The sequence below is a fragment of the Chinchilla lanigera genome, unplaced genomic scaffold (assembly GCF_000276665.1).
Source record: "Chinchilla lanigera isolate Chin_1 unplaced genomic scaffold, ChiLan1.0 scaffold00002, whole genome shotgun sequence".
In the NCBI taxonomy this organism is placed as follows: domain Eukaryota; kingdom Metazoa; phylum Chordata; class Mammalia; order Rodentia; family Chinchillidae; genus Chinchilla; species Chinchilla lanigera.
In genome coordinates this window covers 40,261,997-40,276,559 of record NW_004955403.1, presented here as the reverse complement: position 1 = coordinate 40,276,559, position 14,563 = coordinate 40,261,997, and the positions used below count along the sequence as shown (strand labels likewise).

The 14,563-nt window shown below is 44.1% G+C and overlaps 1 protein-coding gene across 1 annotated transcript in view; it reads left to right on the top strand.

The window, feature by feature from the left end:
* Positions 1-10,284: 10,284 nt before the first annotated feature.
* The window catches only part of Apela (apelin receptor early endogenous ligand), an 8,809-nt gene continuing 4,530 nt past the window's right edge, over positions 10,285-14,563 (top strand). The window contains exons 1-2 of the mRNA XM_013515250.1: positions 10,285-10,555; positions 12,007-12,096. Coding sequence (XP_013370704.1) covers positions 10,480-10,555; positions 12,007-12,095 — 165 coding nt within the window. The 5' untranslated portion in view covers positions 10,285-10,479 and the 3' untranslated portion in view covers position 12,096. The remainder of the gene's footprint in view (positions 10,556-12,006; positions 12,097-14,563) is intronic.

Below are 14,563 nucleotides of genomic sequence, written 5' to 3'. Positions count from 1 at the left end.
GTCTGACAAGTAGCCCTGTCTGGGAGTTTGAAGCCAGAAATCCCGTTTGATGTGTTTATCTGAAGACAAGAGCATGACTGAAATTTAAATTTTAAATACAGCTTCAGGAGCTGGGCGCAGTGTGCTTGCCTAGCGTGCGTGAGGCTCTGGGGTCAACCCCCAGTACCACAAATAAATAAAGATAAAAAACGATGTTCACTATAAATATCAAGGGAAACACCACAAAGTTTAAAGTATGATAATGGTTATTTTATATTTACCACTGTGGAGAGGTAGCTAGCAACTACAAACAGGAACTCTGAGGTCTTCCTGTGGTTTCAAATTCCAGCTGTTTTTCCTCCTAGCTAACCTTGGGGAACCATCTCCTGCCTCTATGCCTCAGTTTCCTAATCTTACAGACAGACACACAAGAGGGTTGTGTATGAAGATTAAATGAGTGAATCCAAGTAAATTTCCTACAACGCCACGCGGCACACGGCAGGTGATGGAGAGATGGTTTTTCACATAAAGGCTGCTTCTAACTAAAACCAGGACTGTGCACATTTGTGTTATCACTAACTTACCAAAAGCACATGACATAGTTTACACATTGTTGTGTGTGAGATGGGTTCAATAGACCTAAAAGACACACAGCAACTGAATGATGGATTACAAACATTTCTAGCGCAGGTACCAAGTTTGGGGAATCCACAGATGATGATGATGATGATTCATCTTTCAGCTAGATTAGGAGGCATAAGAAGAAAGAACTATATCCAACATTCTTATAAAATAGCCCATGTGGGGGGCTGGGGATTTAGCTCAGCGTCACAGCACCTGCCTGGCAAGCACGAGGTGGTGAGTTCAATTCCCGGTACCAGAAAGAAAAAAAAAAAAAAAAAAAATAGCCCACGTGGGCCCAGCGTGGTTGCACATGCCTGTAATCCCAGCACTCAGGAAGCTGAGGCAGGAGGATTGTTTTGAGCTCGAGGCCAGCCTGGGCTACAAAGTGAGCTCAAGGCCAGCCTGAACTGCATAGTGAGACCCTGTCTCCAAAAAGACCAAAAAGAAAAAAAGAAAAAAGCCTATGCGGGCACTCACTGTGGAGAGGAGAAAGCTGACCATTATTCTTGACCGCTTATCAGGACGAAAGTCAGGCAGTGCTAGAAACAGGAAGCATCCCGGGATAAGACTGACTGCGCTGGATTCTTTGGGAAAGAGAAGCGTTTCTGTAGGGTGAGACTCTTGGAACTTGATCAAGAAGACTCTCTACGCTCTCCTATACACACATTAATTAGCACGCCACCACCCTAAGGTTTGACCCGTGAATCCCTTGGTCTCAAGTTTTTCTCTCCCATAAAATGCAACGAAATCTCTGCACACATGGAGTGCTCAGTCCGTACGTATGGCCTGAATTCATGAACACGCAAACTTTCAGCGGAGGGAAGTCAAAGGAGACCTGAGAGTTAGGGGTTCACAGAACTTTGGGACCTGTCCTTTGAACGTCTGTTTCACTTCTTAAGCAAAGGATCTGATAAAATAATTTGACCAAAGCCCAATGACTGAGTGACAGAAACCAGGACTAAAACCTCAAGTTACCTGACCCCTAAGGTCATGTGACTTTTATTGCACCAAACTACCTGCACTTTGGATCGGGAACAAAATCATCAAACCCAAGATTCAAAATTAAAGTTTCTGTTTTCTGTGTAACGCAAAACTCTAGGCCTTTCAAACTCTATAATTCAACAAAGATTAAAAATTCCACAAATCTCAGTCTTAAATATGCCCTTAAAGAATTCCAGCACAGTGTTTATTAGTAGTTTTACATCATATATAATTTATCCATTAAATGATAATTGTTGCTTAAGAGTCACTTGGGTTTATGATGAAAATTCCTGAGACTGTTTTTGGTAAAGTGAGTACACAAGCAAGGTCAAAAATACAGGTGGTGAGGATAGATCCAAATATGCCTCATTTATTATTTTTTAGAGAGAAACATGGCTAAGATCTCTTCTGTTCAAATGAATGATTTTTAAATCTAATTTCTTCGTCATTAGAAAAATATGTAAAGATCACCAATCCCTTTTTTTTTTTTTCTTTTTTTTTTTTTTTTTTGGTCTTTTTGAGACAGGGTCTTGCTATGCAGTTCAGGCTGGCCTTGCACTCACTTTGTAGCCCAGACTGGTCTCGAACTCACAACAATCTTCCTGCCTCAGCCTCCCAAGTGCTGGGATTACAGGCTTGCGCCACCACGCCTGGCCACCAATCCCTTTTGATGTACCCTAAAAACAAAAGATATTTTGTTCTGTTTTGTTTTGTTGGAGATTCAGACTGGCCTTGAACTCACTATGTAGCCCAAGCTGTCCCCAAACTTACAGTGATCCTCCTGCCTCAGCCTCCTACAGGTATATGCTACTATGCCTGACTAAAGGGTCTTCTTTTGGTTTTTCATTTGTTTTTTGTCTTTTTTGAGACAGGGTCTCACTGCAGTTCAGGCTGGCCTTGAGCTCACTTTGTAGCCAAGGCTGGCCTCAAACTTGCAACAATCCTCCTGCCTCAGCCTCCTGAGTGCTGAGGTTACAGGGTTGCGCCACCATGCCCGGCTCTTTTGGGGGGCTTGGTTGGGTTTGGTTTGGTTTGATTTTTTTGGTTTTTTGAGACAGTGTCCCACTATGTAGTTCAGGCTGATCTTGAATTCACTTATGTAGCCCAGGCTGGCCTCCATCTCACGGTGATTCTCCTGCTACACCCTCTGGAATACTGGGATTACAGGCAAGTGCCAGCACGCCTGCCTAAAAGATCTTCTTGATGCATTTGGTCCTTTACTTCAGTAGCCTGGAAGAGAATCACTACAACCCACGGAGTGTAGGAATGTTCCACAAACACTGCTGCCTCTTTATTTTTGTACATGACATACTGAGAGACTATTACACCCGTGACCATGTTAGGTTCTCAGGTTCGCCAGACAGAGAAGGGTTAGGAAGATATCCATCCTCCCGAAAGTGTGCGCCTTTTTTGGAGTTATGGGTCCTTGTGAAAATATATGTTTTGGCTCAGATATTAACGCGATGCAGCATTTATGATCAGTAATGTTTTTTCAACCAGCACATGTGCCCAAGAAGATCCTGGGAAAGTTTCCGAGTGAGTATTGTACTGAGTGAATGATTTACCACACTCAGTTTTCTAATTTTACACACTGGACATCTCCCGCCCGACTCTTCACCGTCTCCTCCAAGCAGGGAGAATGCCAACGTTGTTTACTCAAGTTTTCAAAGCTAAAAGCGTTTTATTTACTACGACTCTATCATCTTTTACAAGTGTGGTTGTTAGCTTTCTTTTCGGTGCCAACTCGAGACCCATGAATGGCAGTGGATAATTCAGATCAGTTGAGGAAAACGAAGGTAGGGAATGAAAACTTAAAAACATGCACACCAAACACACGTCAATCAGCGGACTGCTGTGCAATCCAGTGAGATGCAGAAGGCAGAGAAACTAAAGAATCGGAAGAAATAAGACCACAGGCAAATACCTGAAGTATTGACACAGGGTAACTGATAAGATATAAGCAACCAAGAATCCAAGAAGAGCTCACAGAAAGATGTGCTCTCCACCACACTCGCCCTGCATGGCTTAGTGTTAAATGGTTCCATGTGTGGGCAGGAGCTAATCCCAGCACAAAGACAGACAGGTACATTAACCCATCGAGAGCAAATCCAGATAACGTTCGTTTACTTTCGCAGAGCAGTAAAATACCTGGAGAGGAATTTCACTAATTCATGTTTTCAACAGAAGATACTGCAAACATAACAGTGAAGGAAACAGAAGTCCCTGCCTTCAAGCAGTTTGTGTTTTATAGGGCAGCGATGGCAAACCTTTTAGAGCTTTCACGGATACAAACAGCCTGCTGTGGCATGCATGCGGTAGGTTCACCACCACTGTTACAGTGGCAGGCAAATCACAAGTCAGAGAGCAGTCACAGAACACAGCTTTTCAGACCTGAAGGGTAACCTGGCTTTTATCTTTACTTAACTCAAGTTCCATCCAGTGCCACATTTGCTTTAATTTCTTTCTTTCTTTTTTATTTCTATTTATTTATTTGTTTTTGTCTTTTTGAGACAGGGTGTCGCTATGCAGTTCAGGCTGGCCTTGAACTCACTTTGTAGCCCAGGCTGGCATCAAGCTCAGAGTGATCCTACTGGCTCAGCCTCCTGAGTGTTGGGATTTCAGGCGTGTGCTTTGCTTCAATTAATTTGCTTCAATTAATTTCTGAACCTTTTTTATTTTCTTTCTCTCCATGTAAATATTTTTCACATGTCTCCTTTTTATTCTAATATTCACTTCCTGGAGCCATAATACTTGTATGTATGTACATGTATTTTAGTGGTATGATTGACCCCAGGGTCTTTGCACTGAACTATATCCCCACCCCTCTTTTATTTTTTAATTTGAGACAGGATCTTACTAGGTTACTAAATTGCCCAGACTAGACTTGAACTTGCTATCCTCCTGTCTCAGCCTCTTAGAGTGTTGGAGTTGCAGGTGTGCACTACCACATCCACTGCCCTAGAATTTTAAATTCTTACCCATGTATTTTAAAAATATCTCCTGGGCTGGGTATAGTGGCACATGCCTGTAACCCCAGCACTCAGGAGGCTGAGTCAGAAGGATCACTATGAGTTCGAGGTCAGTCTAGGTTACACAGTGAGTTCAGAGCCAGCCTGAACTATATAGTGAGACCCTGTCTCAAAACACCAAAAAATAAACAAATAAATAAATAAAAATACCTCCTGAGCTGGGCGCGGTGGCGCACGCCTGTAATCCCAGCACTTGGGAGGCTGAGGCAGGAGGATCATTGCGAGTTCAAGACCAGCCTGGGCTACAAAGTGAGCTCAAGGCCAGCCTGAACTGCATAGCATGACCCTGTCTCAAAAAGACAAAAAAAAAAAACCTCCTGATTCCAACAGTCAATTCAACTGAATATTAATTCAATAGTTCTAGACTCTAGTAAGGACATCCCTAAGGAAAGGACACGCCCTCCATCCCAGGAACTAAATTCTGCAGGAGTCCCTACGTCCTCAAGAGACCGTCAGAACAGGAGGAAAGTATTAAGGCCCACGAGGGAGGCGTTAGTACTAAGGTGGTGAAAAGGCTACGATAACAGGAAACTTTCCGACCCTCAGAACGGAATTAAAATCACTTTCCATTGGCAGGAACCAGGAAATGCTTATAGAGGAAACGAAATGAGTTTTATAAGAAAACTGTATTAATTTGATGAATAAACACTGAATTCAAGATAGGGGCTAAGCCTCGCCCCTCATTATATCCCTGGCACCAGGCTGGCACAGAGCCGAGGTCTGAGGAGGCAATGAATACAGACCGCGCTGCTTTCTTTCTCCCGCGGAGGTGCTGCGGTCCACCCCGGGCTCCTACAGGCCAGGCCCGCCCGGCCCGGCTGAGCTCCTCCCGACCTGCCCGCCTGTCCCCCGAATGACTGATGACTTCGCAGAAACACTGTCAGGATTCCACTAAGTAAAGTAGGGACAGGCAGAGCAGGTGTCCCCAAAGAAAAGACACACGCTGTGTTAGCTCTCGTCACTGTGACAGCATACCTGAAAAGCAAGGAACTCGCACGCAGGAAGGTTTCTTTGGACTCATGAGTTCAGAGCTTGCAATCCAGGGTGGGGGGTTCCTCCTCGGCCTGAAGCGAGGCAGATGTCATGGTGGAGGGAAGCCGCGCAGAGCAGACAGCTCAGCGGAGCCAGGGCCGGGGAGGGGAAGGGGCCAGGGTCCCCGCGGCTCCTCCGAGGGCACCCCGGGGACCTCCTCCCACCCCGTCGGGCTGGAAACAGGCCTTCAACACGGGAGCCCTGGGGGAACATTACAGATCCAAACCGTCACACACAGTAGGAGCAAAACAGGAAAGGAGGAGCCAATGGAGCAAAGAACAACCTAAACCAGAGTGAAATGGTGACAGAAAAGGTCGCCTGGGTCAGGAGCGGTGGAGCATGCCTGTGATTCCAGCGCTTGGGGGGCCGAGGCAGGAGGATCGCTGTGAGTTTGTGGCCAGTCTGAGCTATATACTGAGACCCTGTTGCGAAAGAAAAGAAAAGGCAAGGCGTCCAAACCTTAAGGTGTGAACAGGACTGACTCCTGGGGATGCAGAGGTGAACCTGTTCCATGCCTCTCCCTGCCTTCTGACGGTCGCTGGCCATCCTTGGCATTTGTTCCCTGACTGTAGCAGCATCAGAGCAGTTTCTGCCTCTGTCACCCGGTGTCTTCTTCTCCCTGTGCCTCGGCATCCTCTTTTTCTTGTAAGGACACCTATGGTATGGACTATGTGATCTAGGACCCACTCCACTCCAGGATGACCTCAGTTTTAACCAATTACATCTCCAAAGGCCCTATTTTGAGTTTCAGATTGACGTGAATTTTGACGGGACAATAGGCACTCTAGTCCAAGACACCGATTGCAAACTTGTTTTTAAAATAGCTTCAGAGACAGAGATTTAGCTCTGTGGTATAAGTACCTGCCCAGCAAGTGCAAAGTCCTGAGTTCAATTCCCGGTACAAAAAATAAAATAAAATAGCTTCAATAGGCTAGTTTTTCTTTTCTTTTTTTTTTTTTTGTCTTTTTGAGACAGGGTCTCACTATGCCATTCAGGCTGTCCTTGAGCTAACTTTGTAGCCCAAGCTGGGCTCGAATTAGCAATGATCCTCCTGCCTCAGCCTCCCGAGTCCTGGGATTACAGGCGTGCACCACCACGCCTGGCTAGGCTAGTTTTTCAATAACTGAAATTTGGGCTGGAGCTAGGAAGATAGCGAACTAGTTGAGACCTCAGGTCGTGAACTCAAATCCCATCCAGTCTGCTTCCCTAGCTGTTGGTTTACTCACCTTGTAAATAGGAAGAATAGTATCTCAGAGTAGACTGGCGTGGATGATTTGAAGTAATACATGAAGCACGCTTAGCGCAGCCCCAGGCCCGGAGGAACAGTGTTTGGCTCCATGGAAACAGACTCAGGGTACACGTGGGTAGAAGGTGAGGTTACTGCTCACGAAAACAAGGAGGACCCGTCACTGGATGCAGCCGGGGGCTCACAGCACTGTTTAAAGAGCCAGTTGCATTGTTCCAACTTAACACTTTCCCGCCCAAGTTTCCCCACAACTGGTTCTTCCGTGCTGAGGTGAGTGAATTACCACCCGTCATGATTAGGAGTGCCACAAAAATGCTGGGTCGAGTGTCACTCCCCCACAGCGTTGGACATTTCAGTTCACTGCCCATCAACTTGACAATCGTTTCATTACTGTTCTTCAAAAAGCAACTGTTTAAAACCATCATCTGGTGTTTGGTTGGTTTCTTGTGATAGATTCTCAGAGTCTCACTATGTAGCCCAGGCTGGCCTGGAATTCAACATCCTCCTGCTTCAGCCTCTAACTGCTGGTATTATAGGAATATACCACCATCTACAATGCCAGCTTCTTTGTTTGTTTGTTTTTCTGTGTTTGTTTATTTTGTGGTACTGGGGATTGAACTCAGGGCCTTGTGCATGGTAGGATTTCTTTGATTTTTAAAGAATAATTTCAAATATATAAATAAATGTCTAATCTAAATGTCTAAGCTTAAAAGATTCTCACTAAATCTCTATAACTGTTTTGGTAGGTATGGTGGATTGACAACTGGTGGTCAGTTTATAACCCCCAGCTGAACTGAGGAAGCATCATGCCGGGTGTCGGAGGCCCACCTGGGGACTGTTGCCAGCAGCATAAGAGGCAGAACAAGAAGGGAGGCTGTTGGGAGCTGAGAGAGGCTATTGGGAGCTGGTGGAAGCTGTAAGGAGCTGCTGGTTCTGTTGGAGGAACTGGTCATCCTGGCTCTCCTGATGAACTTGGCTGTTTTCATCCTCCAAGGAGCTCGGGACCATGTTGGCACTGAGAATAGCTTCAGTTCACTTTAGGGGAGCTCTGGTCCTCACTTTGAACATCACTTCCTCACTCTGGAGGGGTAGAAGGTGCGCTGCCATCTCCTGAGAAGCTTGCCTCATTGGCTTCCCTGATGGGAACTCAGTCTTCACCATTGGAAGAGCTCGGGACCTCACGGTTGCTGAGGATGGCTGTGGTACCTTTCAGGGGAGCTCTGGTTCTTACTGGGCATGTTGCTTCCTGGCTCCAGTGCAGATCCCTCAGCCTGCTAGCACAGATCCTTCATCCCACTGGCACAGACTTCCTAGATTCCAGCACTGACCTTTGGGCCTTCCCAGCGCAGATCCGTGAAACAGGCCAGCATGAGACGTTGTCATGGGCTGTAGGCCTCCAGTTGGACTCATGGGAGGCACTGTTATGAGCTCTACGTCTTCAGCTGGACTCATGCAAGACATTGCTGTGGGATCCAGGCCCTCAGCTGGATTCTTTGGTCTTTAGTGTGTAGACAGATTTCCTGCACTCTTGTATATGATTCTTTGGGTGACTACTATAAATAATCTTATCAACTATGTGTCCTGTATTATATTGTTCTCCCTTGCAATAAGCCTCAAACCAACACAGTAGGAAACCAAATATGTAAGTTTTCAAAGGTGACAAAATTGATGTTCTGAGTGGTTACATGACTTTTTCACTTTGTTCTATCTTGAATGAATGGTAAAGATACAGGATGACTATCTTTTGTAATGCTTATATATATTAATCATATTCTAGAAATTTGTTGTTGATCACCTGATAATAAAATATAAAAATCTTAAATCAATATTTGCTGTCTGCTAAATAACTTACTTATTTAAGAAGGCTACTAAATTTCACTGAAGTTACACGGCTAAAATCTATATTTATTGCTTCTGGTTGACAGGATTTAACAGTCCAATCTGTGAGCCTGCAGTTTTCCCATATACTGTACTAAAAAATAAGAGCTCAACAAATTCTTTGCCATTCGTAAAGTACTTTTTTTGTTATAAATCTAAATCATTCCATTCAACTTTTTTTAACAAAAATATAGACAAGTAGAACCCCTTCATACTATGTTTCTAGTTCCCAAACAGGCAAATATTATCAGAATTGTAAGAAAGTGATTTTAAGAATTTCTGTATGGTATTGCCTGTTATACACTGCATGCATAACTAGGCAGCTGAGGAATTTTACAGACTGACTTTTATTTTTATTTTATTTTATTTTTGTCTTTTTTGAGACAAGTTCTCACTATGCAGTTCAGGCTGGCCTTGAGCTCACTTTGTAGCCTAGGCTGGTCTCGAACTTGCAACGATTCTCCTGCTTCAGCCTCCCGAGTGCTGGGATTACAGGCATGCACAACCACAACTGGCCAGACTGACTTTTAAAATCAAGACAAATTTGCACATTAATTTCAAACCTTAGGAATCCCACCTGAGTATAAAGAAGCCAACTACAACAAAATTCCTGGCAGACCATAAGATAATACATATGCGTTAGGGTTAGTATTTGGCTCTCCTTGTATTTGAGGGTGTATTTATACTATCTTTTCGGTTTGCTTCACAGTAAGTACAGCAAATTCCATCTGTAACAGCTACATATTTACATATAAAGAAGCAAAAGGAGTTTTTGTTACACATGTGCAAAAGACAAGGCTCCGCTGCTTTTGTTTCCCCTGAATTCATTACAAAATGAGCTAAAAAGCTGTCTCTCTCACTCTAATTTCTGTGACTGTGATTCTGACCCCGTATTTTACTACACATAAACTTACAACACAGCGCAAATTTCATGTGTTTGTGACTTGCCTAAACTTCCTTCTTTCAAAATTTGGACATTGGTAGCTGAAAATTATCTCCATCACTTTTTAGACTGCACTTCAGAAAGTAAAAATATAGAACTCTGCAGATTTATTTCAGAACATGCCAAATCTATAACGATTAAAAACCCTCTCAAGGGAGGCAGTTTGGAGAGCTAGTACAAAGAGGCACTGCTTTGTAGCTGGTGTGGTGCAGATAAAGCATTTCAGCACAAGTTCTGGACAAAGGGTTTGGGAGTCTTAAATCAGAGAGCAGAATTCCTTAGGAAAGGGACAAAAGAGAGACTTCCTGTCATTTCCACGGGCTTCTGCATGTGGCACCAATATGGGCAAGGCAGGGTTTAAACAGATGCAAATGCGGAGGGAGGGGGCAGCGTCCTGCTTGCTTGCCACATTTCTCCCGGGCCACATTGAACTGAAGTCCCTCTCCTCGGAGCCTCCCCAGTAGACTTCCACGGAAATCACCGCCGGCCTGAATGGGCCACTTCACCGATATTTGCTTATGGAAATAAAGGGGAGTGACCAGCAGGGAGGGAGGGGGTGGAGGAGGGGTCTGGGCCCAGGGCGGCTCGGAGCACAGCGCCGCGCGCCAGGAACCCTGTCCGATGTGATCATTAACCTCTCCGAGCGCGCAGCTGGCAGCGGAGCTTGTCATAGGATGTGAGCACAGCCGCAGGGACACTGCGCAGGCTGCTGACAGACTCTGGGGTTCACCTTGAGAGCTGGTGCTCCCCTCGCGCGTGGCAGAAAAATGAGATTCCGGCAACTTTTTTGTGTACTTTTAATTTTTCTGACGAGTCTCCTCCTTAGCAACGGACAGAGACCAGGTAGGACTCTGATGCCTTCCTACTGAGTGACTTGTTTTTATGCCAGTTTGTGTCCCTGCGTCTGTGAGCGCGAGTGTGTTTACGCTGAAAGTCACTTAGGTGTGTTTGCAGTTGGTGTACATGTGCAGGATTTCAAAAAAAGACTATCGATCCTGTTGGGGGTGTTATTTGGATTTTTTTTTTAAATGTCTGTACCTTAGAATATTGATAAATTTTTACCGCTGTTTTTCTAAATGCAAAGAACATTATAGATATCTTGTCCTTACAAATGAAAGGAAATGGAAATGCTGGCCTCTTCTTTACAGAGGTAAATAAACAATGGATTTTAGGGTAACATGCAAAACCCAAAGCAGTTTTTATCAAAAGAACCTGTTGCTAGCTGGAAGACAATGTTAACTGAATTGGAGGCATGTAAAAGTCATAATGACAAAATGCAGAAGCTATCACAAAACAAGCCAATAGTTGCCACTGCTAATTACATAGTGTATGTCACTTAGAACAAAAAGTGCAGTTTTTATTACCAGTGTGCTTATATAGCCAAAAATATCAAAAATATGCATGATTAAGATACGTAAGATTGGGCCAGGGATATAGCTCAGCCACACAAGAGCCTGCCTGGCAAGTGCAAGGTCCTGAGTTCGATTCCCGGTACCAAAAAAAAATGGAAACAAAGATTTAAAAAAAATACGTAAGAATAATTTACTTGACATCTTTTTCAAGGATGATATCGATTATGTTGTACTTAACCAACAGGAATTTAGTAGGCAATTACTCTAGTGTGTCTTTATTTCAAAACCAAATACCTAACATTCCAAAGCCCTAGTAAGTTAAAAAAAAAAAAAAAAAAATTGGAAAGTTAAAAGTTTCCTGACACTCAAAAACTGTAAACTTTCAACAGGACGGGGATTGGACATCCCAGCAGCTTCACGTCATTCCCTTGACAACCGTACAGAAACGGAGCCAACTGGTTAAACCTCTTCAGGCTCTGCCTTTTAGTTCACTAGACGTTTGCTTGCTCTGAGGTTATTTCACGTCCCCTTGTCTGTCCTTTCTCACAAATAAGAGCAAAGCTCCAAGTCAGCAACTCCGAGGGAGCAATCTGATCCCTTCTTATTGTTTACATCAACTGCTATTCAAACCGTTTCTACTTTTCTGAAATACAGAACACCTGGGGTAATGTTCTTGTAAAATATTTATGTTTGCATAAAATGGAAAGCCTAAGAGTAATTAGGGAACAAATGTACAAAAGGAGGAGGAGGATATTACTGTCGAGATCTTGTTATTAGGAATATACCTTGCATTTCTCCACCACATTAACGTTTCTAACCATGAGCACGCAGGAACGGTTTAGCTGCAGGTAGGCTAACACTGTTACATCCTCCAGGTTGCCCCACAGTTCACATTTGTCAATGTTGCTAATCTTTCTTTCTTTCTTTCTTTCTTTCCGTCAGCTAATCTGGTGCTGAGAAGAAAGCTGCACAGGCACAACTGCCTTCAGCGGAGATGCATGCCGCTCCACTCCCGGGTGCCCTTCCCCTGAGGTATTTCTGACAGAAAGTCCTGGTGCTGCGTTTAAGGGGCCGCCTCAGAGAAGGCCTATTTGCATTCCATACCACATGACAGTGGCTGTGGGGAAGCAAATATACTGATGAATGAGTGAGATGACGTGATGCCTGGGAACTGCTTTTATAGTCAGGAAAGAGGATGGGATATATGGCCGGGGATGTAGGTCCTTGGCATAGCACCTGGCTTGGCAAGCGCAAGGTCCTGAGTTCAATTCCTGGTACCAAAAAAAAAAAAAAAAGAAAAAGAAAATGCAATAAATAAGTGAAATCCTGATAACTGTCAAATCTGAGTGATAGCAATACGGAAGCTAAGAGGATCTTATGTGACTGAGAATTTCCATAATTAGAACAAATCAGGTATCATGGGAATTATGAAATTATTTAACTGTGTGTTTTGAAAAATGCTGAAAGCTCCAGATGGTATCCAGAGCAAACACACTGCCCATTTAGACCCCTGTGTCACTGAAAGTATTTGGATGACTTACCCCAAGGACACCCCAGGGACAGACTGGCCTCAGGACTTCCACGTTTAATATCTATAATCAACTTGATAGCATGGCATCTTCCCACCCTCACTAATAGTACTGGCCTTGAGGATTGCATCTTTTTTTTTTTTTGTTCTTCTTGAGACCGGGTCTTGCTGTGCCGTTCAGGTCAGCTGTGAGCTCACTTTGTAGCCCAAGCTGGTCTCAAACTCACAAGGATCTTCCTGCCTCAGCCTCCCGAGTGCTGGGATTGCAGGTGTGTGCCACCATGCCCGGCTGAGGTTTGCATCTTTAAGAGTAAGTTCTGAATGGACCTTTGCTCCTCCCTTTCTGTCTTTACACTTCCTACAAGGCCAATGATTTCACACCATCATCATCTCCCATAATACGGATCGCAGCAGTTGGCTTCAAACACTGCCAAAGATTAATTCACTTCATGCTAAATGGACATTCCATTGTAATTATTTCAAGCTCCTTAGTCCATTTAAAATATAGCCTCCTGAAGGACATACTATAAACATATCTTCAGCTGGCGAAAGCAGACATTTGCTAAATTAGCTTATTCAGTTGGGCCGCAGACCGCTGCTTTTATGGCTGCAGTCATTCAGTGGAGAGAATGGTCCTACGCCTACTGTTTAATGCATGCTTCCCAAGCCCAGTGCAAGCCTTGCAGTAAGAAATTAAATAACGGAAGAGCAGCAACTTAGTAATAAGCATTTATCAGAGGACTTAGGCAAAAAGCCAAGTACTCTCTTTGTTTTTGTTTGTTTGTTTGTTTGTTTTGTCGTTTTGAGACAGGGTCTCGCTATGCAGTTCAGGCTGGCCTCGAGCTCACTTTGTAGCCCAGGCTGGTTTCAGGCTCGCAATGATCCTCCTGCCTCAGCCTCCTGAGTGCTGGGATTACAGGCAGATTACAGGCACGCGCCACGACTCCCGGCAAACCCAAGTTCTCTACCTGTAAAAAATTACTCTTTATTATCAAACTATGGAAAGTGGATTTGGTGGAGAACTGTGGAAAGACACAGTAGGATGTCCCTGAGAAGCCAGTTAATAGCAATTGAAATAGGCTTTGAAAGGATTAATATGCTAACATATCCTTTTGTTTGTGTGGTGGATAACGTTTCCAGGAGAGCTTTTCAGCCTCACATGTGACATAACAGTAAAATCTTTGCTCAGGAGGAGTAAGGAAGTTCCAGACTTTCCCCAGCGCTCTTCTGTCAACAGCAAGAGGAGCGTGTGCATTTTACAACACCAGAGAATTCCTCTGTACACAAAGATACCTTGCAAAATACAAATACAAGTCTTTCTCGTTACCACGAGTTATCTTGGTCTTCTCCACAAACCACCCCCCACCGAAATCAAGGCTGCAGGGAAACTAGATGGGGTGCAGACCTGCGACTGTCGAAGTTAAGGGAACTTCTGATCTATAAATCAGATGGGGCTGGGGATATAGCTCAGTAGCATAAGCTCTTGCCTGGCAAGTGCAAGGTCCTGAGTTCAATTCCTAGTACCAAAAAAATCAACTTGGTCAACCAAAGAGAAATTTAAGTGAAAGCTATGTCAACCACTTAATAATAAGGATCCTTTTTCTAAGTTGGCTGTAAGTGTCATAGACCTGCTTGGATTATAGCACCAGTTACTGCTTAGATTTTCAGGGGTTAGGCTGGTCTTACATCCACTACAGTTCCCTGAAGAAAGTGTAAAAGTTACCTGTTGTAATCCAGCCATTATTATAAGAGCCAATAAAAGACAAACGTTAAGATAAGTTCCCAAGATCGTCTTCAACCAGTACCAGCAACCAACACAGCCTTCAAAGGTAGTGCTACAATTCTCTCTGTCCTAAGTATTTTCCAGTTTTCTGTATGTTTTGCACCAATGGTTCTGTGACAGTTGGGTTAGGGCCTACGTACTGGGCTCGAAGCCAAAATCGCCTTTTCATTTCTCCCCCTCTGTTTTCC